The following is a 23,454-nucleotide window of genomic DNA, read 5'->3' as shown; positions in this document are numbered from 1 at the left end:
TATTTTCACCTACTCACTCTCAAATGCTTTCATATTCCTCCTTTTAAAGTGCTGGGGATTGACTAGGATTCTTCTAGCTTCTTCAAGTAGCAGTATTTCTCACCTGTGAGAAATGTAGGGGAAGCCTTTTGGGTTTCGTTGTATCAGTGATGGTTTAGTTTTGTTTGTGGGGTGAAGAGGAGAGAAATTCTGGAAGTGGAGGCAAAGACCAACTTTTTCTTCCCCTTTCTCCCTCCTTCCTTTTCCTGCTGCTCTATCCCCATCCCTACCCACACAGCACTACGTTCCAGGGCAGGAGAAGAGATACGCCAAAAAGCTGTGGATCTGGCTCCATAGTCTCCTTGAAGCAGATCTTCCCAGCCTCTGGAGTTGAGCACTGTGTGGGGGAGGAGTAGCCAGGCAGGGCCGGTGCTACCATTTAGGCAGCCTAGGCAATCGCCTAGGGCGCCAGGATTATTGGGGCGGGGGCATTTTGCCGGGGGGGGAGGCAGGTGGCTCCGGTTGACCTGCTGCAGGCATGCCTGCGGAGGGTCCGTTGGTCTGCGGCTCCGGTGGAGCTGCTGCAGTCATGCCTGTGGACGGTTGGCTGCTCCCGCGGCTCCGATGGACCTCCCACAGGCATGCCTCCGGCAGCTCCACCAGAGCCACGGACCAACGGACCCTCCACAGCGGCAGCTCCACCGGAGCCGTGGGATCAGTGCAGGGGGTGGCCAAATGACCGTGCGCCTAGGGCACGAGAAACCCTGGCGCCGGTCCTATAGCCAGGGCACCCACACCCAGCTTCCAGCCATCTCAAACTAGGACCAGCAAACTTCCTGCAACAGCCCCACCAGCCATTTTGAATCCCACACATAGTGGGACCAAAATCACACACATTTTCTTACTGTGCTATGGATCCCAAATCCTGCTGCAGCATCTGAGTTCAGTATGGGATCATGGCCATGGTTCCTCTCCTGCTTCATGACAATCTCCCCTATTTGGCGTGGTCAGGCCTGGCCCTGCTGGTCAGCACGGCATGCAGCAGAGTAGGAAATGTAACAATATTTTATTGTAAAGAAGACAAAGGTTTCCAATCTTTTTTTCAGCAACTTGATACTACACTGAAATGAAATGCTGCAGCATATCCAGATGAAACTGTTCAAAACTACGCATCTCTCATGGTCCCTTCAGTAGCCCCTGTCTATCAGTGCAGTGAGGAGAGAGACGGGTTGGGAGAAGAGAGGATCAGAAGAAGGAGAATTGGGGGCTGTATATTATATATCTCACACATTCTTTCTGAAAAGTTGACAGTCTATGATCCAGTGTGTGCTGAGATTATATGTTGTAAGCCACCCTGCTGCGCACATACTTCTCTAACTTTCTATTAAGCTCATAAACCACTCACTTCACAAACCAGTCACTAACCACTCATGTGGTGCATTATCAGTTCATGGAGCACCTGCCCAAATAAAAAGTATTCCTAAAACAACCTCTTCAGGAATTAATGCAAACACCTGAGTCATTTAAAATCCTATTTGTTACACATGCACTGGAACTTTCACTACTCCGAAGGGGTAGGGAGGGGTGTGTGGAGATGTGATTGTTTTTTCAGCCAAGGGGTTGGATAAAGTTTGTGTTAGTTCTGAGGGAAAGGGAGTTTAGTAGCAAAACAATTGGTTGTTTTTCTGCTGGCCATTTGTAAGGTCATCAGGACCAGCCGATGAGAAGTGATGTTAACTCAGCCAATCACTGAACACCAGGAAATGCCCTGTGTTACATTAATTGTTGAGGTACAATGAAAATTTGGGATATAAAAGGACTTTATTTAGAAGGTTTGATTTAGTTTGTAAGGATGACCATTTCAGTTGGTATGTGAAGAACATTTCTGAAGGGTTAATTCCCTGCACCTGGGGCCATCAGATTGTTTGTTTGTTTGTTTGTTTGTTTGTTTGTTTGTTTGTTTGTTTGTTTGTTTGTTTGAATCCTCTCCCAGCATTTCATTCAGCTTGTATTGCTATTTCAACCAGACTGGCACCTTGCATGTGCATGGTTATTATTCATTTTTATTAATGTGAGATTGAAAAATCCACTCACCCAGACTTAGTTGGAAGCTACCCAGAGGAGTACCATTAACTTTTGCAGAATATAAGCAGTTCGGGTGAGAATACGTTTCAGGTTGTCTGTGGGCAAGGATTGGCCTGCCACCCAAGAGCTTGCTTGCTAGCATATATATACCTACCCCTGGAAATTTCCACTACCTGCATCTGACGAAGTGGGTATTCACCCACGAAAGCTCACGCTCCAAAATGTCTGTTAGTCTATAAGGTGCCACAGGATTCTCTGCTGCATTTATTGAAAATAAAATATAACTTTCTAGTCCTTATGGTAGCAAAACATTCTTCCAAGTATGAACTGTGTATAAACTGCAGCTATACCATATTCTTTAACCTGCAGATATTTCCATGACTCAAAAACGGAGACTAATTGAGAGGTTAGAGTAGCAGAGACTTCAGAGGAGCTAGGAGACTCTGAGGTAGGACAGTGAGCAGAAAACAAGAGAAGAAACGGCTACGAAGTGATATTTCACTATTATTATTAGTATCATGCAGCCTAGGAGCCCATTACACTAGAGGCTGTACAAACATCATATCCTATTATAGGAAAAGGAAAAAGTGGAGTGAAGCCAAGGAGGAAAGACAACACAAGGAAGGAAGATGTAGTCAGGTATATTTTAAAGCTGACTAATAGAAAGTTGATTGACACTACGCAACAGTTAAATGTAGTATCATAAACAGTACAGCTCTGTCATATAGATGCAGGGTTCATGGGGAAATGAACTTTGGGTGTATGGAAGGACAGATATTTTTCACTCTTACTTGTACACTTTAGTCCTTGGACTAGTGCATTTCAGAAATCCTGTTTAATTGCTGAAGGCAAAAATTCTTTATAATGGGGAAGGAATAGATCCACTGCTTTCCTGGTGAAGAGATGGCAGCGTTAGAATAGATAAAAACACTTCCTCTCCTTTGCATTGCTGAACAGTTTACTTAAGTGGAGATATATGGGGGAAAAAACAGCACCACTGCAAATGGAGCATATTTTGGTGGTCCAGCCTTTCCAGCCCCATCACACTACGGTGGATTCCATGTTTAGACTGCAGAGTGGTACATGAGAGGTTCCAGCTTGTAAAAGAGAAAAATAACATAGGGGCTACCCTGTTAACCTGAGAGGAGAAATGGAGTCATGACAGATACACTTTTTCTCTAGGCCAATTAAACTTCTGGACGTTTGTGGTAATTTGACTTGAACCCAACTCACCAGAGTCTAAAGTGGTGGTTATAATTGCACTGTCCAGAAAATGCTGCAAATGAATTTGGCAAGTGGAAAAAGGCTGTAGTACCTGGATAACTAGACAAGGTACAGAACTATTAGGATTACTGGAAGCCTGAGAAATATGGAAATTTAACTTCTGAATTGCTTTCGTGGACGAGGTTATTCCCTGTAAAAATTACTTTCAGATATGACCCTAATCACGTAGGAGCAGACTTCAAAGCATGATGCTGAGAGCCCTGGCAAAGCAGCAGCTGTGGTAGTTATTGCCACAGATCTGGGGGACAGGGATTGCAACTTGACAGAAGCTCAGGCTGAGAGAGAAATCCTGGAAGTAAGGAATAGAATCCAGGAATGGAGTAAATCCAGGGTTTGTGGAAGGAAAAAGAGGCATGAGCATGCATACCCCCTGAAATGCTTGCCTGGATGATGGCCCTTTCCTGCCTGGATCTCAGTAGTTGTCTTTTTATTGTGTACTTTGAAAGAGGAAAAAAATCCATAGAACTGATCAATTTTTAAACTTGTGAAAATCACCATACTCTTTTTTTAATGGATTTTTATAACTGAGCAATATAGTGTACAATTTATTCAGTGGTGTAGCATGATACTTTCCTACTGGTACTAAGCAGTAATTTTGGTTTGACTTCTTAGTAGTAATAATGTCCACCCTCTTTGCTGACAGATGCTAATCTGGAGTACTTCCCACATGGTCAGCTTGCTAGTGCATGCTTGACTTCTAGCTCCCGGACGTTGACATTTGAACCGGAGGCTGGGACCATCCAAGAGGAGAAGATGATTGCCACAGTAGAAAGAGGATGGGGAAAGAAATCCTTGTCTTCTCAAGACAATGCAATACCTCCGATTAATCTAACAGATGACCAGCTTGCCTCTGGCCTCTATGGTAACTATCTGCAGAGAAGTAGCTCTGTTAATGGTGATTGTCTTTAATATTCAAACACAGTTGGAGTAAATCACATGGCTCCTCATGTATAATTATAGAGGTAGGAGGAATACTTCCAGAAGAAACAGAAGAGAAAGGGAGGGACATAGTGAGTGCTATCATGTCCCGTCGATATTTAATTTTTAAATGGTAGGTTACAGTGTAATGTAAAATGGTTCAGTACAGTTTGTTAATGATTTATCAGATAGAATCTAATAAGAGATAAATGTGGCTTAACATTTGCTACCCTTTAATGCCTGGTACATAGATATTTTGTAATTGTAGTGTGTTTAAGTTGACTTACATCAATGAATATTTAAAGTTAAATTCACCAATCTAAATAAACCTTGCCCACTCCCCAGTTAAATGAGTATTTGTCAGACATGTTTCCTGTGAATAGATGTTATATATCTAGCCTTCTGTTCCAACAAATTGGCAACTTCAGTGTTGACACTCAAGTACTTGTCATTTGACACCAAGAATTAGGATTTTCTTGACAGACTAAATGAACCAGTTTCAATGGTCAGAAAATTGACACCAGCAACAAAGCAGTAAAAGTGTATCTGTCTCCAGGTTGCCATCAAGCAAACTAAAACACCCCCTTAGATAACGGTATCTCTCAGTTTTCTGCTTCTGGATTTGATTTTCTGGGTAGCTTTTTGTTTGTGTTTCCTGCACACAAACAACAATAGTTTGTTTGTAACTTTAATGTGCCAGTGACTCTGTATATAGAAGAAATAAGACAAATCCACCTTAAATCTACAGATTAAATAAAGAGCTGTTTGTTTTAAGATGATCTAAAACAAGCAGTTACACCCAAAGGTGGTGCAAAACTTGTACTGATGCATGCATTTGACACTCTCTCCAACAGTATGTGCAAATAATGAAAGTACACTGAAGTCCATCATGAAGAAAAGGGATGGGGAAAAGGATTTGAATGGTGCAAAGAAGAATCTGCAATTTGTCGGTATAAACGGAGGGTAAGAGGGATCCTGTCTTTAAAAATATCTGACTATTCAATTCATCAAAACACTTTTCTTCCTTTTCCCAGGACAAAACAAGAGAAGTGTACATAGTGGTGCAGCAATTCTCTCAGAATTTTGAGCGAGCAATCTTGAAGGGCATGAATTAGAGGGGGAGCGAAATGAAATTTTTGTCCTGGATGATTTTACTGAGACCTTTCATTGCTGTCCCTTGTTTTGTTTTTGTTTTTATGGAAGCTACCATGTCACACATGGTCCCAAGTCTCAGTTTTTTTGTGTGTATATAAGCTTTTACAAAACTTACTACCAAACAAACAAAGACCCATGGGAACGCTTCTAATTTCACTAGAATTGTTTTTCAACACATAGAGTTTTAATAAAGAGTGGACAATCAAGGTATTGTAGTATTGTGCTATCTGTATGAGATCAAGAAGTGAAATTGACTAAAGTAAATATAAGTAGTGAAAAACAAATTTTAGCTTAAAAATCTTTCAGTTTTAAAATATCAATTTCAGAATGTTACATCAAAGTATCAGCTAAAGAAGGAACTTTCAAATAGCCACATCATTTTCTTTTTTAAATGCTTTGTTGTTAAAGAAAAAACCAAAGACTCTAAAAGGTAATTGAAAAGTAAAGCCTGAACATCTTACCTACACATTAAACAATTACTTACTATTGTACATAGGGCAAAATCCTGACCCCGTTGTAGTTACAGTTTTATCATTGCCTGCAGTGGGGCTGAGATTTCACCTATTTCTGCAGATGTGAGGATGTACATGTAAACAATCACTGAGGATCACATGTTCTTTAAAAACTCAGTAGAAATGAGGTAATTCATTAGAATCAGTTTCAAAATGCTCTAACCCCCCATTATTTTTAATCTAAAAAGACAAAAGTTTTCCCATCATCATATCACACAAAAAAGGGTGTGTGTGGGAGGAGGTTGCTTCTGATCATAGATAACATTAGCTTGGCAGGGAAAAGGATGGAAGCCCAAGGCAATAAATTCCCCTCTAAGTAGGAGTTCGTCTTTTCCTTGAGCGGCTCAGGTATTATTTAGGGTTGTAAGAAGGTTTCTACAGATAAAAGGGATGTTTCTCTCTTTTCCCCCCCTGCTAGTTGCATTACACAGTCTCAGTCATGGGACAATGTGAATGTAATGGTCAAAGTGTCAGAGAATGTGGATTAGCAGAGATTTATTTAGGCATTAACTCAAATAATTATTCTAAAATTCTTTAGAAGATTTTTATCCTCATTTTTGACTATCAAAGAATTTAATGATCAAATCTAATCAGCTGCCTCATTCTCTTGAGTTAATGAAGAATTACCCAGTAATCTAATATTGGATGTCTTGCTAACATTTTTCTTTTCAATTTTTCTGTGTATGATGAGAATTATCTTCAGAAATTGTCTCACTGACTGGTGTCCTATTGAATTGCTATTTCAGGTCTGAAGCTAAGGCCCCAGTGCACGAGAGCATATCTTTTCAAGAAAACACTAAGAATGTGTCATGGGACATAAGCACATAATTAAAGTTAAGCATGTGCTTAATTGCTTTCCTGCATTGGGGACTTACTGTGCAACCTTTTGTCAAGCCTCTTAATTTCTTTGCATCTCTGCATTTCTCCCGTCTATGTAAAATGGGGATGATCTTTACCTCAGAGTGGTCTTGATGTTTGCTTAATACTTGTAAAAGGCTTTGAGGTTCTTTGGATAGCAATGGATAGTAATATACATATGCAAAGTATTAGTTTAATCTGGCTTTGGTTAAATATCGAATGTCACTGAATGATATCTTTCATGGAATATTTCTGCAACTCTCAATTGCCATCTAGGTATGAAACCACATCGAGTGACGAGTCTAGTTCAGAAGAGAGTTCCTCCTCAGAGTCAGATGATGAGTGTGAAGGCAATGAGTATTCCCACCAGGAGGAGAGGTGCAGCCGGCATAAGATGGAAGGAGGACATCATGAGCTTAATGCTGAAGATGTTGGGTGTGCTGGGGTGAATGAAGAGGTGCAGGCTCAAGAGAGTGAGCCTGAAAAGGTTGAAATCAGAGAGAGGTGTGGTATATTTCCCTGTTTAATATATAATATGGTGCTCGAGCTGCATAGAGCAGGCCTTTTTATTTTCAGTAGTATATCCTCATCATTGCTAATTACTGTGTTCTGGAAAGCACAAAACTAGACTTTTACTGGCATGCTACCCACTTCCTGTGTCACTAGGTCAATGGAGACTATCGTTTAAAAACTGTTATTTTAGGCTTGTTTTGAGTACGCCTCTTCCTGATAGTGTATTCTTCACTGTTCTCCATTCAACTCTTTGAATACTATACTCAGCGGGATCCCAATATGTAAATACTAAACTTCTCCCAGATTTATCTGCATATGTTTATTAAAAATGTAGCTAGGGATGGTAATCCCAGAAGAGAGTGATTGTTACAGTAAAAGGATTCTCTGTGAATAGTAAGAACATATCAGAGGACTATGGTTTCTTGCCACTTTTATTGTTTTTAATTGACTGTGTTTTTGTAATATACATGCTTGCCCCATGTCCAATTTAAAATAGTCCGTTTATAACTAGGTCCAGGTTATTTATAGCTGGTACAGGACATCCCCTGATAACCCATGGCACTCATTTTTAAAAACAAAAAAGGATAACACTTTCGTAAGCACCTCATCAGAAAAAAGCCAGAGCAAACAGATGAATCTTGCACCAGGCCCTGCAGGTCAACAAACTGAACACTTAGCACTCATCCATACTAGTCTTGAACTTGGGCCTGTCATCAGAAATGCCTCAGCTGATTTCAGCTGCCATGATGATGCATTGGCGGGGTGTGGTGTGTCAGGTGGATCAAGTCCCAGACCATGTAAATTTAAAGTTTCCATCATGCATTATACAGCATACCACTACTAAGCTTCTTTTTAATAAGGTTGCCTGGTGATGAGCTAGGGAAGATAGCATTGGACAGGCAATACTTACACTTTACATAGGTGGCAGCTAATACTGTGTTGTGGGTTGGTGCCTGCTACGTAACAAGTACTGTAAGAATAGAGAGAGGGGTCTTAAATCTGAACCAAGATAAAATACCATTTAACACATAAGGTTTGCTAAAATGTAAAATGCTAAGAGTGCACTTACTTGGAAAAATAAATGTGGCATCATAATGGCCACTGTGCTGCTCCGTGTAAACGTGTCCTATGGGGCTGTGATTCCTAAAGCATTCTAGTGCGTTGTGCATTAATTGGTCTGTGCAGACCCTGCTGGTGTGCACTAGAAGTACCCTAGTGCACTGTAATATAGTGCCGTTTCAAACAACACTACATTGAAGCACAATAGGGAACTTTTAGTGCTCACCAGCAGAGTCTACATGAACCCATTAGTAACAAACACATTTATGCACTTCAGAAATCACATAATCCCATAGGCTGCGTTGCTGTTCCATGTAGACAAGCCCTTTAGATAATAGTTATTCAGCTGTGGTATTTCAGTGGGGATAAAACTTAATAGCAAAACCTATTTGTATTTATCTTCTGCTAAATAACAAGTATGCCCCACTACTAAATAGTTAAGGGTTATTAATAAACGTGTTTAGGTGGTGACTTTTAAAGTCTTCTCTGTTTTATATATACAGTGCCATAGGTGGGTCTGACATTTGAGACAAAATAAAAATGACAGGTCTATTCTGCAAGGAACTTGCATTTAAATTTTGATTTAATATGTAGCAAGGGATGATAAAAGGTGAATGGAGAGGGAAGAAGGTTACAGTGGTGAAGTGTATGAGATAAGCCTTTTATTTTTAACCAGATTGGACTGTCTAGGTCAGAGCCCCAGGTGCTGTCCTACAAGCACAGATGCAGTAGGTGTGCAGGAGCATAACCAACACGTGATTTTTAACATCTGATTTCACGTGAAGTGTCAAAGCTAGGAAAAACTGCTTTATGTCACTGGAAAGCTAAAACCTCCAACTTCCCGTGGACGTGTCTTCTATCCCTAGTGCTTCATAAAAGACTATTGCTTGAAATTGTTGCTGGTCTCTCAGACCATGCAAAAACAGGCCATTTCCCACAGACCAGCACGTGATCAGCAACCTGGGCAATTCAACCCCAGTTGCTACATTCATATCTTTTAGTTCTTCTTCTGATTTTAAAATAAATATATTGCAGTTTGGGAACCATGTCAATCATGAGGGATGGGGAAGAGGTCAGTGATGGAAAAGTAACAGGGATTTGAAGGAGCAGAGTGAAATCACATGTTGAACAGGGATTAGCAAGTGCTCCTGGCATATAGGGTGTAATGAGAAAAGGCAAGGAGCCAGAGCTTACATTGCTTCTCACCCATTAGTTCGAATTCCTTTTAATGCTGGTAATGGTTACCTCTGAGAGTACAGAATGTAATTGGCATTTCATGTAAAGGGTAAGTGCATCTAAAACTCAGGAGTTAAATATTGCTCAACTTTATTAGTACTAATTATTCTGCTGGGGCATCTGGGAAACCTACTTTTTGTTCTGTGGTTGAAGTTCAATGGTGTAGCCTGTTCTTCTTTTCGCGCTGAAAACTGCTGCCAGGATGGATTCCACAGTTCAGCAGTTGTGGCAGGGCTAGAACCATTTGCTCCTTTGTAAGTTTTTGAAAAGTTACGAGATAAAACATTTAAATCAAGAGGAACTAATTTACAAATGCCTTTTTATTTTGGTTTTGCTCCACAGGTATGAATTAAGTGAAAAGATGTTGTCTGCATGTAATCTACTTAAAAACAACCTAGATGATCCCAAGGCCTTAGCCAGCAAAGATATGGTAAGCCCAGTCCAGTGTTGTCATAAACAGATAGTTAAGGGTTAATGTCTCTTTTACCTGTAAATGGTTAAGAAGCTCAGTGAACCTGGCTGACACCTGACCAGAGGACCAAAGGGGGGAAAAGATACTTACAAATCTTGGTGGAGGGAAGTCTTTGTTTGTGCTGTTTGTTTTGTTCGTTGTTCGCTCTTGGGGCTAAGAGGGGCCAGATGTGCAACCAGGTCTTTCTCCAATCTTTCTGAAACAGTCTCTCATGTTCAAAATAGTAAGTACTACTAAAAAGCGGATTAGTCTCGTGGTTGTTTTCTTAACTTGTGAATGTGTATTTTGCTGGAAGAACTTTTACCTCTGTTTGCTGATCTTGTATCTAGGCTAAGGGGGAGGAGCCCTCTAGTCTATATAAGCTGAAGACCCTGTAAACATTTCCATCGTGGTTTTACAGAGATAATTTTTACTTTTTTCTTTAATTAAAAGCTTTCTTTTTAAGAACTGATTGATTTTTTCCTTGTTAAGACCCAGGGGGATTGGGTCTAAAACTCACCAGGGGACTGGTGGGGAAGGAGGTGGGGGAAGGTTAATTCCTCTCTGTTTAAATCCAAGGAGTTTGGATCCGTGTAGCGTTTCAGGGTAACCCAGAGAGGGAAAGTCTGGGAGGGGATGAGGGGAATGGTTTATTTCTCCTGTTGAAGACCCAAGGGGTTTGGGCCTGGGTCCCCCAGGGAGGTTTTTGGGGGGCACAGGTGAGTGTAACCAGACACTGGAATTTCTGGTTGGTGTCAGCGCTATCAGATCCAAGCTAGGAATTAAGCTTAGAAGGGTACATGCAGGTCTCCACTTTTTGGACACTAAAGTTCAAAGTGGGAAAAATACCTTGACAAGTGTAAAGTCACTGCTCTGAATGTTTCTCACTTATTCAGTCTCTTTTAGCACAAGTCAGGGTAACTTCCTGTTTTCAGGACTGTAAATTAAATAGTTGGGCTGAATCAAGACTGTCTTTAGACAGTCTCAGAATGTCATTTCTGGTTCCACATCAGAAGACTTTTGTCAACCAACCCATGCATCCTACTGCATGCCAGGAATGTATTCATCCAAAAGACAAGCACATAAAAAATAGTATTACTTATTAAAGGGCAGTTTCATTGCATCAGTCCATTCCACTTATATTTTAGAAAGTGTTGTGCTAATGTGCTGGCAAGTTTGGATGTGGATTTGGTAACCACACTCCTGTGGGAAAATATACAGCTTCGAGAGTTAGCATGCCTTTTGATTACAAAAGTACAGAGTATGTTCTGATGTGGAATGTGCTCTGCCTCTCTCTAAACACAGACGTACATACTGTTTCTTTCTCAGTTGTGAAAATAGTCTTAATATAGTGCAAACAAGCAGAATGAGGTTGCTGTGCTAATATTATCTTAAAGAAATAATATCACTTGTTAAATATGGAATTTACCTCCACTTGTGCATTTTGTGTGGGTTTTTTGAAGATGAATGAATGGGGATTGCTGTAAATATAATGTGAAATTATGTTCTGTACTTACAACTGCAGCTTTATAACTGGAGGAGGTGTGAGATACAATTATCAAATGCCTGACTGCCAGTGATGGGAAGCACTGCAGCTCCTGATTTCCAGGTGCTCAGCACCTCTGATAATCAGGCCAAAGGTCTCTAACCTAATGTCTTTCTAGTTCTGATTTGGGCCTGACATTGTTGGTTAATGTATGGGTGACATATAGTTTTAATTTCTGTTAGTCCTGCCTGCTCTGGTAGTTTTTCGTGAAAAGAACAAACTTTCAAGCCTAGTGGGTGTTAAAAATGTCCATAATGAGATAATCAGATGATTGTTTTTGCCCAGCAAGGCTGATCTGAACTTGTGCATTATGTTTCATGCTCAAACTGTTTGCAAGCACAAGTGGTTCTCTGTAGTTGAAAACTCCAGTCTAATCCGCTCTGGTTCTCTTTATCTGCAAGCTAGAAATGAACTTTGTGCAAAATGTTCAAACTTGAGCATCCAACTTTAGTCACCTAAATAAGTGGTCTGATCTTTTACCAAGGTTTTGAGCATTCTTAGCTCTCAATCACATTAGTGGGAGCTGCAGGACACTTTTATTTAGATGCCTAAATACGACGTGCCTGAATGTAGGCATCCACATGTAGAAAAGCATTGTCCTTATTCACAGTTTGATATTTGCTGTTTACAAAACAGCGTATTGGTGAAATGTTGGTGTATACTGCTTTCTAAAAGAAGAAAATATTTGTTTGTAACACTAAAGGGCATTCTGTATTAATAATTATTGTTTGAGTGTTTCTCTTTGGTAGTGCCCACAATATGCTAGGTGTTATATAAACAAAAGGGACTATACTAACAGATTACATCCTAAAAGTTGTATGTTATCAATCATAATGCCATGGCTTAGGTAATAAAACAAGTCATAAAGGAAAACACTATCCTTCCTTTGAGACACTTACAATCTCTGGCCCTGATTCTGTCTCAAGATCTGCTAACACAAGTGCCAGGGACAGCACCAGCAAATACTGATGCAGCATAAGGGCCTAAAGAAACGCACTGAGTGAATACACCATTGATTGCCCCTGGATTTCTTGATGAGAGTTAAGTTTCCCTGCCTGTGAGGCTTTGTATTGAAGGGAGCAGTGGTGAGGGGAGACCAGAACTAGAGGATGGAGGGGGAGGGAAGGGAGAAATATCTGAGTCCTTCCAGGTTAGAATGAAGACACCTTGGTGAGGCAACATAAGGAAGCTTGCACTGTAGCTGTGTACTTGAAAAACTTCAATGTCCATTGCTGTTAGTCTGGGACATTTCCCTAAAACAAGACTAATAGATACACTTAGTTATTAACTGTGTAAGGAGAGAGTTACCATCCCAAGCCCTGCTCCTATCAGTCAACACTTGATACCTATGAGTTCTGGTGCCAGTCATTTGTTGAACTTAGTACCACCAGAGAGACAGGCAGGCTTCCTGGAAATTAGGTGAGATGGGTAGAAATTAACAACCTCTGAGTTTCACACGGAGATTTGTAGGAGGAGAAGATTTAATTGTTATTTCTTAGGTTTGAGTTGAATACTTTCTGCCCACATCTGACTAAAGAAGTCTTGGTTTCCTGAACTGCCAGCTCATGGGCCAGAAAACACTATAAATAGTGGATCCATCTGAAAAGCTTTTTGTCTTGTTTTTGGCAGAGATTTTGTTTAAATACCATCCAGCATGAGTGGTTTCGTGTATCAAGTCAAAAGTCAGCTGTTCCTGCAATGGTTGGAGACTACATAGCTGCTTTTGAAGAGCTTTCTCCCCCTGTCCTCCGACACATAATCAACATGGCAGATGGGAATGGCAACACAGCTCTGCATTATAGCGTGTCACACTCTAACTTTGAGATTGTAAAGCTGCTTTTGGATGCAAGTAGGTTGGCTGTTTTTGAGGGGATTTTGGGATGGTGGGTGGTTTTGGTTTGTTTTGGTTTGTTTTGTGTGTGATCCTCACAGGTAACATCCCTCCGGTCAGCTCCAGAATTCTGGGTTTGGGCTTTCTCCAGCAGAATTCCTCCAGAATTTTAATTCTAGAACAGCACAGTGCAATTTCACACTAAAACAGCACTGGGAAGTAGGGATTCCAGACTTGCTTTAGAGGTGATGTTTTTTGTTTATCTTGCAGAAGAGAAGACAGTGTTGTCTAGTTGTTAGACTAGGCAACTGGCATCTAGATTCATAGGTTAGATTCTAGACTTTGCCAGTGACTTGCTGAATGGCTAATCTAGCCACTGACTTAGCAGTTGAGCCTGGCCACTACCTCAGCACCTGTTCACTGCCCTGATGGCAAATGGAGACTGTAAAGGTGCAGCAGCAGCCAGGGGAGAGTTTCCCTAGCACAGGAGCAGTGTGCTAGGGAAACTCTGCCACATGTAGCCCTATGCTGCCCCCTTTGCAGCCCAGCGTAAGGGGGGAAGGGAAGGAAGGAAGGAGTGGTAGGAGGGAGAGTTGCCATAGTGACTGCTGTGGGCTGCAGTTCAGGCAGTGGACAGCCCAAGTAAGGCTGCTGTAAATTAGAGCTGGCCCCCGGCAGAAGGTGGATAGCGTAAGGGTAAGCCAGACCCCACCCCACCTCACATGGGCTGTGCCCCATTTGAGGTACAGAACAGAATTTGTCCCTGCAAAATAGCTATAATACTTAACTGCTGTACCTCAAAAGGGTGTAGAGAGGCTTGATTAATGGTAGTAAAGTGGTTTGAGGTTCCCAAATGAAAGGTGTTGTGCTAATGATTGTTCAACAACAAAAATAGAAACACCAGCTAGAGAATGAACGGATCTTAATGTAATGTAACAATGCAGTACATCCAGCACCAAAGACTTCCTCGTCCGTTGACAGGAAAACAAGCACTTCAAATGCTATAGGCTGGCTTGAACGCAGGCTGGGTGGAAGCAATGAGTCACTGCAGGAGACTGTGGGCAATGTCTAGGGCACAGTGAAATGTGACAGGACTGAGTCCTAATGTAAGCTCTAGACTGTGTTGGAAAGAATTTTCTCTCTTACCTCCCTGAATATATCAAGGTAGCATGAGCTTGCTGCTGCTGTGTGGGAAGTCATTGTTCTTCAGGCCACAGTAGCCAGTGTAGTTGCATTAGTAATTAAATGAAGTGACTGGAATTGGAAATGCCAACTATTATGGGCTAGTGCCGTGTGAAAAGGATTGTTGCACCAGGCATCCTGTTAAAAGGTTTAAACATAGTGGAATTCCTTCATAAGTATCTGTGTGGACAGCCCTTCCTTTAATTACTGTATGTGAATGGTCACTAGCCGCATGAAACAGTGAACTTCCCAAATCAGGTATGTGCATAGGTGCAAAAGCCCCAGCTGGCAAGGATGGAGTGAGTTGTAATAGCGCACAGTGTCTCTCAACCTTTTGCAATCTGTCACTCAGTGTTACAATAGAAAAAAGGTTCAGGACCCTTCCCTCCCATCTACCTATAAAGAAAGGGAGGGTAGTTGAGAACTCATTTCCTATGAGGCATTTTAATGCTTAGGCAGACCAGTCAAGTAAGAATGGCTTCAGCTGGCACTACCACAAGGTGTAGCATCTGTCACCCACAGCGAGCAGCACTTAAAAGGGGTCAGATTCTTTTCTGCCCTTTGAAAACCTTTGATCCTTTCAGCTGAATTCCCCACTGGTAACTGAGGGGCCAGCATATTGGCACTGGAAAGCAAGCATGGATCTCTGTAGTTGGTTATAGTCAGTATAATTGACTTCCGCCACTCTGAGAGGTGTTTGCATATGTTTTCTCACACCTTCCCATTCTGCTTTTTCTTCCCTCGTCGCTTTTGCAAATGCCATTTTTGTCTGAAAAACAGAGAGAAACATGAAGATGTTGCTCTGAATTTTTTTTCCAGAGGTAAATCTGCAGTGGAGCTGAAACTTGAAGCCTCTTACAGAAACCTTATATAAATCCCCTCTTGCCCTCCAAATGATAATTAAAATATGAACACATTCAAAAGGTACTGGATGGTAAATGATACTAGCCCCACTGAACTCAAGAATTTTAGGAATAGAAGACAGATTGGTGTATTAGGTTGGAACAAAAAGAACAGCTCTATTAGTTCCCGACACCTCCTCAGAGGACTTACTGTATTTCTTCCCAGACAAGTAGTTGTTAGAGCTTGAAACCTTTTAACTGGAAAGCCTTTTCTAAAGCTCCAAAACAGATTGGAGTAGCTTGCGCAAAACGTTAAAATGGTTAGCACCAATGTAAGCAGTTAAAGGAAAATGTGCTGTGGGGGAACCTTTTGGTCTTGAATTTCATTGGCCAAAATCACTATTTCATTTTTGGAATGAGGATTCCATAAATGTAATTAACAGGCTAACCCAGATGGCCTGTCCCAAATTCCAACCCGAGGCTGGTATTGTATGTAATATTCTTGTAAAATTTCCAGTCATTTTTTTTTAAATTTAACTGTGCCTCAACAGTGCAAATAAATTTCTTTGTGTCCTTTCTGTGGCACGTATGTCATACATGTAATGAAGAATTATTTTCTTTCTTTGGTTCAAGAACACCCTCTTTTCCTCAGCTTTCCTTTGAATCGCTTTCATTATGTGAGCGACTGCTGCAGATTCAATAGGCTGTTCTAATACGAATTTATTCAGTTCATTAGTACAATTCCTGGTTTCCAAAGAAACTGTCTCATTCCTCTGCAGATGTTTGTAACGTAAATCATCAGAACAAGGCTGGCTATACTCCCATCATGCTAGCTGCTCTTGCAGCTGTGGAAGCTACGAAAGACATGCAAATAGTGGAAGAACTCTTCGGCTGTGGGGACGTGAATGCTAAAGCCAGTCAGGTCAGTACGGTCACACTCAGATACCATTCAAAGCTGTTTTGCTTTGTAATTTGAATATAAAGTTGTCTTTATTGCAACTGCAGAGCAGATGTGTGACTTTCCATTACTTCAGAGTTTGCACTGACTGTACGCAGCCAGTCACTGCCTCTTGACATCTCTGTGTATGGTTTTGGTTCCTGTTTACAAAATGGAGCCATGGAAAAATATTTAAGCTTTAAATAAGATTTTTCTTTTTCAAGTGCCTCAACTGTCCCTCTTTCGATTTTGAGGAGGCACTGTGTGGAAAAACAAAATTGAATTTCGGGAGAAGTTTGTAAACTGTAGACTCGTAGTTCATTATACTTTGTGAGATATTGTTACCCCCAGCTTTTCTCCTAAAGCGAATCTTCTCTTGTGATAGTTTTGATTTCTTTCAGCAGTTGCAGATGCGAGTGAGTATGTGCATGTGCTTTGTTGGTTGGTAATTTTTGCCAACCAAATTTTGTGATTTTCCTCGCAGGCCGGCCAAACTGCTCTGATGCTGGCAGTAAGTCATGGACGGATAGACATGGTTAAAGCTCTGCTGGCCTGTGGTGCAGATGTCAATATCCAGGATGATGAGGGCTCTACTGCTCTGATGTGTGCTAGTGAACATGGACATGTAGAGATAGTGAAGCTCTTGCTGGCTCAACCCGGATGTAATGGCACCCTGCAGGACAATGTGAGTTGCCTTTCCAGACACTGCTCTACCTTTCCACGAGATAACTTTTGGAATGTCGATTTATTTTTGACTGAATGGAGAGATTCAAAGATCTACTTACATGAAATTTATGGCTGACAACCTAAAGTAGAAATGCCAGAATCTTCTTATTAGTCATAGTGCATGCTGTGATTATTTTTCTTTTAAATACATGATTTTCTGAGCACTTCCAAAAATCAGGTCATTCTTATTAAGGTGCCTAAACCTAGATGCTTAACTTCACGCGCTTGCAGGTTTGAGGGCGGGAATTGGCCTTAGTACTCAAACCTCATTTTTTTTACTGAATGATTTAAAGACTTGTGAGAAATCCTTTTAAAAAAAACAAACAAAACCTAATTTTCCATATATTACTTTCTCCTATGACTTAATAGTCCTCCTTCAGTGCTTCTGTATGATCATGACAAATAATCAAATACTGACTGTTCTTCGTTAGTTCTTCTCTTGCCCAAAGCAGTGATGCCGTGAGTTTGTGACTGTCAGTTTGCCATCTCCAACCATTGAACAATATTACACATTTGTTCATTGTTGAGGCAATGTGTGTGCTCAACTGCGAATGATACGCTTGTATATTTCTTGGTTAGAAAAGATCACTGCACTCTGTGTGAGTAGACAGAAGGTTTGATCAATAGATCCTTTAAAACTTGAGAATGTCTTGACTGAGTATTATGGTTGTGTTCTTGGTGACGGTATTGTTCCAGGGTATGTTTGGATTCTAGCTATTACAGTCACCCAATTATTCACTTTCAGCCCTTACACAAAATGTGGCTTTTTTTTAATTTGGGGGTTTAACCTCCCTGTACAACAGTTATAACACTTCTAGTGCATCCTCCTTAGTCGGGAAGCTCAGTGGTTTTACTGCCCTCAAAGTGAGTGGCCTCATAGGCCATGTCTACACTGAGATAAAAAACCCATGGCTGGCCCGAGTCTGCTCACTCTGGCTCATGGGGGTTGGGCTCTGAAGCTGAAAAATTGCTGTGTTCAGGCTCTGTCTGAGGGTGAGGGGTGGAGGGTCCCGGATCTCAGGCTCGAGCCCAAGTCCAAACATCTACACAGCAATTTTTAGTTCCACAGCCTGAACCTGAGTCAGCTGGCCCGGGCCAGTTACAGCCATTCCGTGAGGCTTATATCCCTATATAGATGTACCCATAGACGTGTGAGTGAGGTTACCTTGGTGTAACAGATCCCTTCTTAAAGCAGTCTAGGGCCACTGGAAACGGGCTAATTTTGAGCAGCCTGTCAACATTCTGTTGCTCACCTTGGTGGTGCCTAAAATATAGGCGATGCTATGGCACCAGCCCTGGCTTAGGTACTAGGGTGCTGACACTTAATCAAGCCATTCAGCTGTAGATCTGTTGATATTAAATTACCTCCAGTTCTTTGATATGGGCAAGCACCTTGCTTGCAATGAAGGGTACTCTGGCGTTTTTAAGGAAGGATTATATTTCTACTGGTCCCCTTTAATGATCAAGAATTTGGTTTCCAGCTGCCATTATGGAAATGAGCTCTGTGCTATTGATTTGTGCCATCTTGCTAATGATTCAGGAACTTTGCTGAATGCTTCCTGCTTTTCCAGGACAAATCTGTGTACACCACAAATGTACCAGTGTTCCTTGCTCAGCACCAATATCCTAGTGGTTGACCACCCCACTTCCTGCCCATTCAGTAGAATTAAACATGTTAATCACTCATCACCACCTGATAAGGAAGCATTTCACTTAAAGGTGGCTCATGCAAAGATCAAGGCTGCAGCTTCCTTTAGATTGGTCTTGACTGCTCTAATACCAAATGCCCCAGCAATAGTTAACCAGGCTGCTCCTCCGAACATTTAACTGTGATGCGAGTCATAACGCTGGTGTTGTAGTGGAAACTTGTGTGGGCAAGGGAAGAAGAGGTTGGCAGCACACTAGTGAGCTCTGGTGATATCAGGGCTGTTATTGGCAAATCCCCTCATGCCTTGTGAGCTAAAAATCACTGGTCAGCACGTGCTATGGCTGAGTGATGCTTGCATCTGTCATAGGAGTTCGGCCTCAGGAGGGGAAGCAAACGCTAGCTGCACAGGAGGGAGACTCGGGGCAGGAAGAGCCTCTCTCTTGATTAACTTGTGTGCTGTGCAGGAGGGGGTCAGAGATAAGGAGTCAACTGTCACTCTGTCTGGAATGGCTCATGACTGTGGATGCCACCCTCAGGGCAGACTGTCAAGAACCAGGGCACGAACCTCAAATGGGTTGTGAGCTCTTTGCTTAGATTTCACCAACCAAGTAACAAGTGTGAACACCTCCAGCACTATAACAGCCTTAATAGTCAGTCTTGGGAATGCCAATCTGTCTTGCGACAAGCCTGCCTGTGTAATAGCTGGTCCCTTATATCAAAAATCACAACAATATTCAGCTTAGTGCCAGTTCCAAAGGACCAACAACTTACCCAGGTCAAGTGCACCCTACATCTTTCACTAAAGACAACACTTGCAGTCAATCCTATTGTAAATTAATTAACAGTTTATTAACTAGGAAAAAGAAATAAGAGATTTATTTACAAGGTTAAAGCAGGTAAACACACACAAATGAGGTACAATCTCTGATTTTGAAATAAATAAAATATCTTGTGACGCAAGAAAATAATATCTGTAAAGGACAGCATTCATGGATAGACTCTCAACCAGGTGCACTTGGAATTAGGAATGCAGCTGCTCTTACTCTTAATTGGAGTTATAACACTGCTAATTCTCATTGTATCTGATTAACTTTTATCCCTCCCTTCACTTCCCTTCCCCTCCCCACCAACAATGCCATTTCTCTCAAGCAAATTCAGACCAATCTCCTGAAATCACTGGTATTACACAGAATTACTTGTAACGTTATTGTGGTAATGGCACACTCATTCTTTCTCAGCTATAATCCAGTCCCCTTGTTGAGAGAAATTATGAGGCCTCTGGCACTTGGATTGCCTCATAAAACAGAAGCACAAGGCTTGTTGTCACTTAATTATAATAAAGGAAATTAAACAGGACCCTAAATTAGGCTGGCTGGCTGAGCAATAGGGCCTCATTTCAGTAACTTCTGTTCTCTGTAGACTGAAGGAGCTTTTAAGGGTCTTGATAATGCACCCAAGCATTAATTTTTTTTCTTTTTTATTCTTTAAGGATGGCAGCACAGCACTTTCGATAGCCCTGGAAGCTGGACACAAGGACATAGCAGTTCTTCTTTATGCTCATGTAAACTTTTCCAAACCCCAGTCGCCGGTTAGTATGTTAAATGTCCCTGATTGCTGAACACTGAGTTCACCTGGTATCGCTCTGCTCTTGAGACTAAATATTGAAAAAAATGTCATGTGGTTAGTATCTGGAGAGGCCATGCTTTAACCAAAGAACTTTTTAGAGAGAAGAGGCTGGTGAGGTAATATCTTTTAGGGGACCAACTTATATTACCTCACCCACCTTTTCTCTCTAATATCCTGGGACCAACATGGCTATAACAACACTGCATACAAAGAACTTCAACAGTGCTACGTAGGTGATCTGTCTGTGAATATGCTGCCTATCACTGCATGGACAAATGCATATAGCTTATGGGTATCTCCTGTTTGGTAAATACTTAGCTTCTGAAAGGTATTGGGTGGGCAGCACAGGATAGGACAATCTGTGTTTATCCACAAGACAACTTTTAAGCAAATAGTGCAATACAGAGCAGGACAGCCTGGACCCTGGCAAGAGGATACTTCCTCCCCTTTCTCTCTAGGTGAGGACAAGTCATCGTCTGTGTTAAATCAGACATGCACGTAGACTGGCCAATGTACAAAGTTTATTTTGCATAATTGCGATGCCTGTTACAGAGCAACTCATCAAAGAAAGGTCAGCTCTAGTTTTGTTGCAACCCTATGCAAACTGGCAAATATCTACCAACTCTCACAATCTGCACTTGTCTTCATGATAAACAGTTCCTAAATGTTTTACTGCCGATAATACCTGCTGCTTCAGACACTAGGCTATATATAGCCAGCACAGCTGCTCCTGGACTGAAACAAAACACATTACTTTTTCTGTATAGGTTAAATTATAATTGCTGCCTTCATAAACTGAAGGGACAGTGGCTCATGTGCAGTCTGTTTAATCTCTTTAATTAGCTGAATTCAGTTAACTAACTGTTCTTCCCTTTCCCCTTTCTAGAGCACACCTAGGCTCAGCAGAAAGACATCTCCTGGTCCTACCCGCAGAGCCACGTTTGATTAGTAATGCACAAATATCTGTAAATCTTAATGCCATCTCTAAGCTGCTAATTGTTACTGTATTACACAGACAGATACTGAATGTAATTGTCTTGTGCCTGAACTCATCAGCAAATTGAAAGCAGAAAATAGTGCTAAAGGTAGAAGACTATAAACTTGAAGAAAGCATACAGTTAGATAGTAGTCTCCTGGTAACATAGCCTGAACCATCCTTTTGTCATCTATCCATCATTGCAGGATACAGCATAAATCCTGTTTCTCTTTGCGGTAGAGTCTGTTCTGTTGCATTATGTACAGTTTAGGAATTTTAAGCTATCTTCACAGGTATGAGTGTTTTTTTCCCCCCTTGGACAAGTGTCATAGCCTCCAGGGCACTTTTTAATTGTTCTTTAAAATATTTATATTTACTGTACATGGAGCTATTGGCAATTATTATTTTCATAAATGTCATTCCAATATGATTTTGAGTTCTTTTTAATTATAAAAATTGCAATTGCTTATGTAGTCAGCTTTTTGGAGCTTGGGCTGGTGGGTTGATGGTTTAGAAATAGGTCTGAATTTAGCTAAATAAATGAGTTGCCACCAGTCGGATGTATTGTATAACTTTTATATTAAAAATAATTGTATCTATAAAATTAAATCGCACAGTATTTTCAACATTTTATATTCTCTAGTAATTAAAAACTATATGAAGAATTACATGTATTGTTACCATATTTTTATTAACTGTGTGTCAGTGTCCATAGGATCCATACATAATGTTTATCAGAGAATAAAATTAGAGGTATCAGCGATATGTTCCTCTCTAACGGAATTAAGGAGTTCTCAGTACATATTTATGGAATGCTATTACCTTGTCACATTCACTTTAGTCATATGTATTTAAATGTTTGAAGTGCCTTAGACTCTTGCCATATTTTCAAATAAAATTTCATTATGCTGTTATACTCCTCTGCTGCTTTAGTGGTGATCTACCATCATCCAAAATGCTGTGAATTACAACTGCAATAGTGAAGCATGCTGGATTGATCGAGTCAAAGCTGTGATGAGTGGATAGCTCAGCACTTTGAGGTTACTGTTAACATTGTCAGCTGACATCACTCATTCGTCTCCTATAGCCCTGATCAGGTTATATTTGGTAGCTACAGGTTTTAAGAGATTCAGCAGGCAAACAAGTCCATGTCTGGCCATCTCCATAAGATGAGGCTGTAACATGGGATCATTTTGTCTCAGATTGCTGTTGTCATGAAACGTACAGTTGAAAATCTAGTTTCACAAATTTTAAAATGTTATTGATGTTGGTCAGTTTTCACATTTTATACATCTAATCTTTCAACTGAATGTCATTATTAATAATCCTTACCACTGATGCTGCCAGCACCTTTTATCTGAGGGTCACAAGGCATATCACAGAGAGGGACAGATGTCCTTATCCCTTTCTAATGGACAGGGAAATTGGGGCACAGGGAGAAATGAAGTGACTTTCCGCAAGTCAGTGGCAAAGCAGGAGTAGAATCCAGGTGTGCTGGCTAACATCAAGGCTATGCGGCCTAATATCACTAATAAAGGAATCTTAGAAGCTTTTTTAATGGCGTTGCTAGGGCAGGATAATGGCTAGAATGAGTCATTCCTTAGAGTGTGAAGAAAGAGTTTGAAATTCTTCAACAGCAAGTCCTCTAGCTGATTAACCCTACGGAGGTGGCTTCACCCAGGCGGTCAGCATCCTGTATCTGAGCAGCCACACTGCAAAGCCCTGCCCCACTTCCTGTGTCGTCACTGGTGCTGCACTCACCAGTGTGTCATTAGCACTTGCGGGAGCATATCCCATGGTTCTTAGTGCTGTAGTGAGTTGAGACAATCTGATTCTCTCCCCGTGAATTGTGGGAAAACTTGTCTGTCCCTTTGGGCACGTGGAGAGAATTGTGGGGAGGCACTGAACTATCAGCACTCAGATGGTTTAGCCTGCATCCTCACTTCAAAGTGGGCAGGTTATGAGGCCTGTGAACACAGCAGTCAGGGTTTAGATTAGACCTCCAGCTGGCCTAGCTTGTCTGGGTTGAAAGCACCACCAAACTCAGGTGAGATAGTTTTGTGTGTTGACAGAAGCTGGGTTTGAGGCAA

General features: G+C 41.2%; 1 protein-coding gene across 2 annotated transcripts in view; it reads left to right on the top strand.

Moving 5' to 3' along the window:
* KANK1 (KN motif and ankyrin repeat domains 1) overlaps nucleotides 1–22,280 on the top strand; it is a 177,625-nt gene extending 155,345 nt beyond the window's left edge. For both annotated transcript variants that reach the window (XM_075067266.1, XM_032801802.2), the window contains exons 4-12: nucleotides 3,992–4,210; nucleotides 5,121–5,229; nucleotides 7,068–7,295; nucleotides 9,942–10,029; nucleotides 13,226–13,445; nucleotides 16,231–16,373; nucleotides 16,873–17,073; nucleotides 20,252–20,350; nucleotides 21,275–22,280. In XM_075067266.1, the coding sequence (XP_074923367.1) occupies nucleotides 3,992–4,210; nucleotides 5,121–5,229; nucleotides 7,068–7,295; nucleotides 9,942–10,029; nucleotides 13,226–13,445; nucleotides 16,231–16,373; nucleotides 16,873–17,073; nucleotides 20,252–20,350; nucleotides 21,275–21,337 (1,370 nt within the window). In that variant the 3' untranslated portion in view covers nucleotides 21,338–22,280. The remainder of the gene's footprint in view (nucleotides 1–3,991; nucleotides 4,211–5,120; nucleotides 5,230–7,067; nucleotides 7,296–9,941; nucleotides 10,030–13,225; nucleotides 13,446–16,230; nucleotides 16,374–16,872; nucleotides 17,074–20,251; nucleotides 20,351–21,274) is intronic.
* Nucleotides 22,281–23,454: the final 1,174 nt, after the last annotated feature.

Source organism: Chelonoidis abingdonii, chromosome 6 (genome assembly GCF_003597395.2).
Source record: "Chelonoidis abingdonii isolate Lonesome George chromosome 6, CheloAbing_2.0, whole genome shotgun sequence".
NCBI lineage: Eukaryota > Metazoa > Chordata > Testudines > Testudinidae > Chelonoidis > Chelonoidis abingdonii.
The sequence above is the reverse complement of the archived record's forward strand: the minus strand, read 5'-3'. Positions and strand labels throughout refer to the sequence as shown.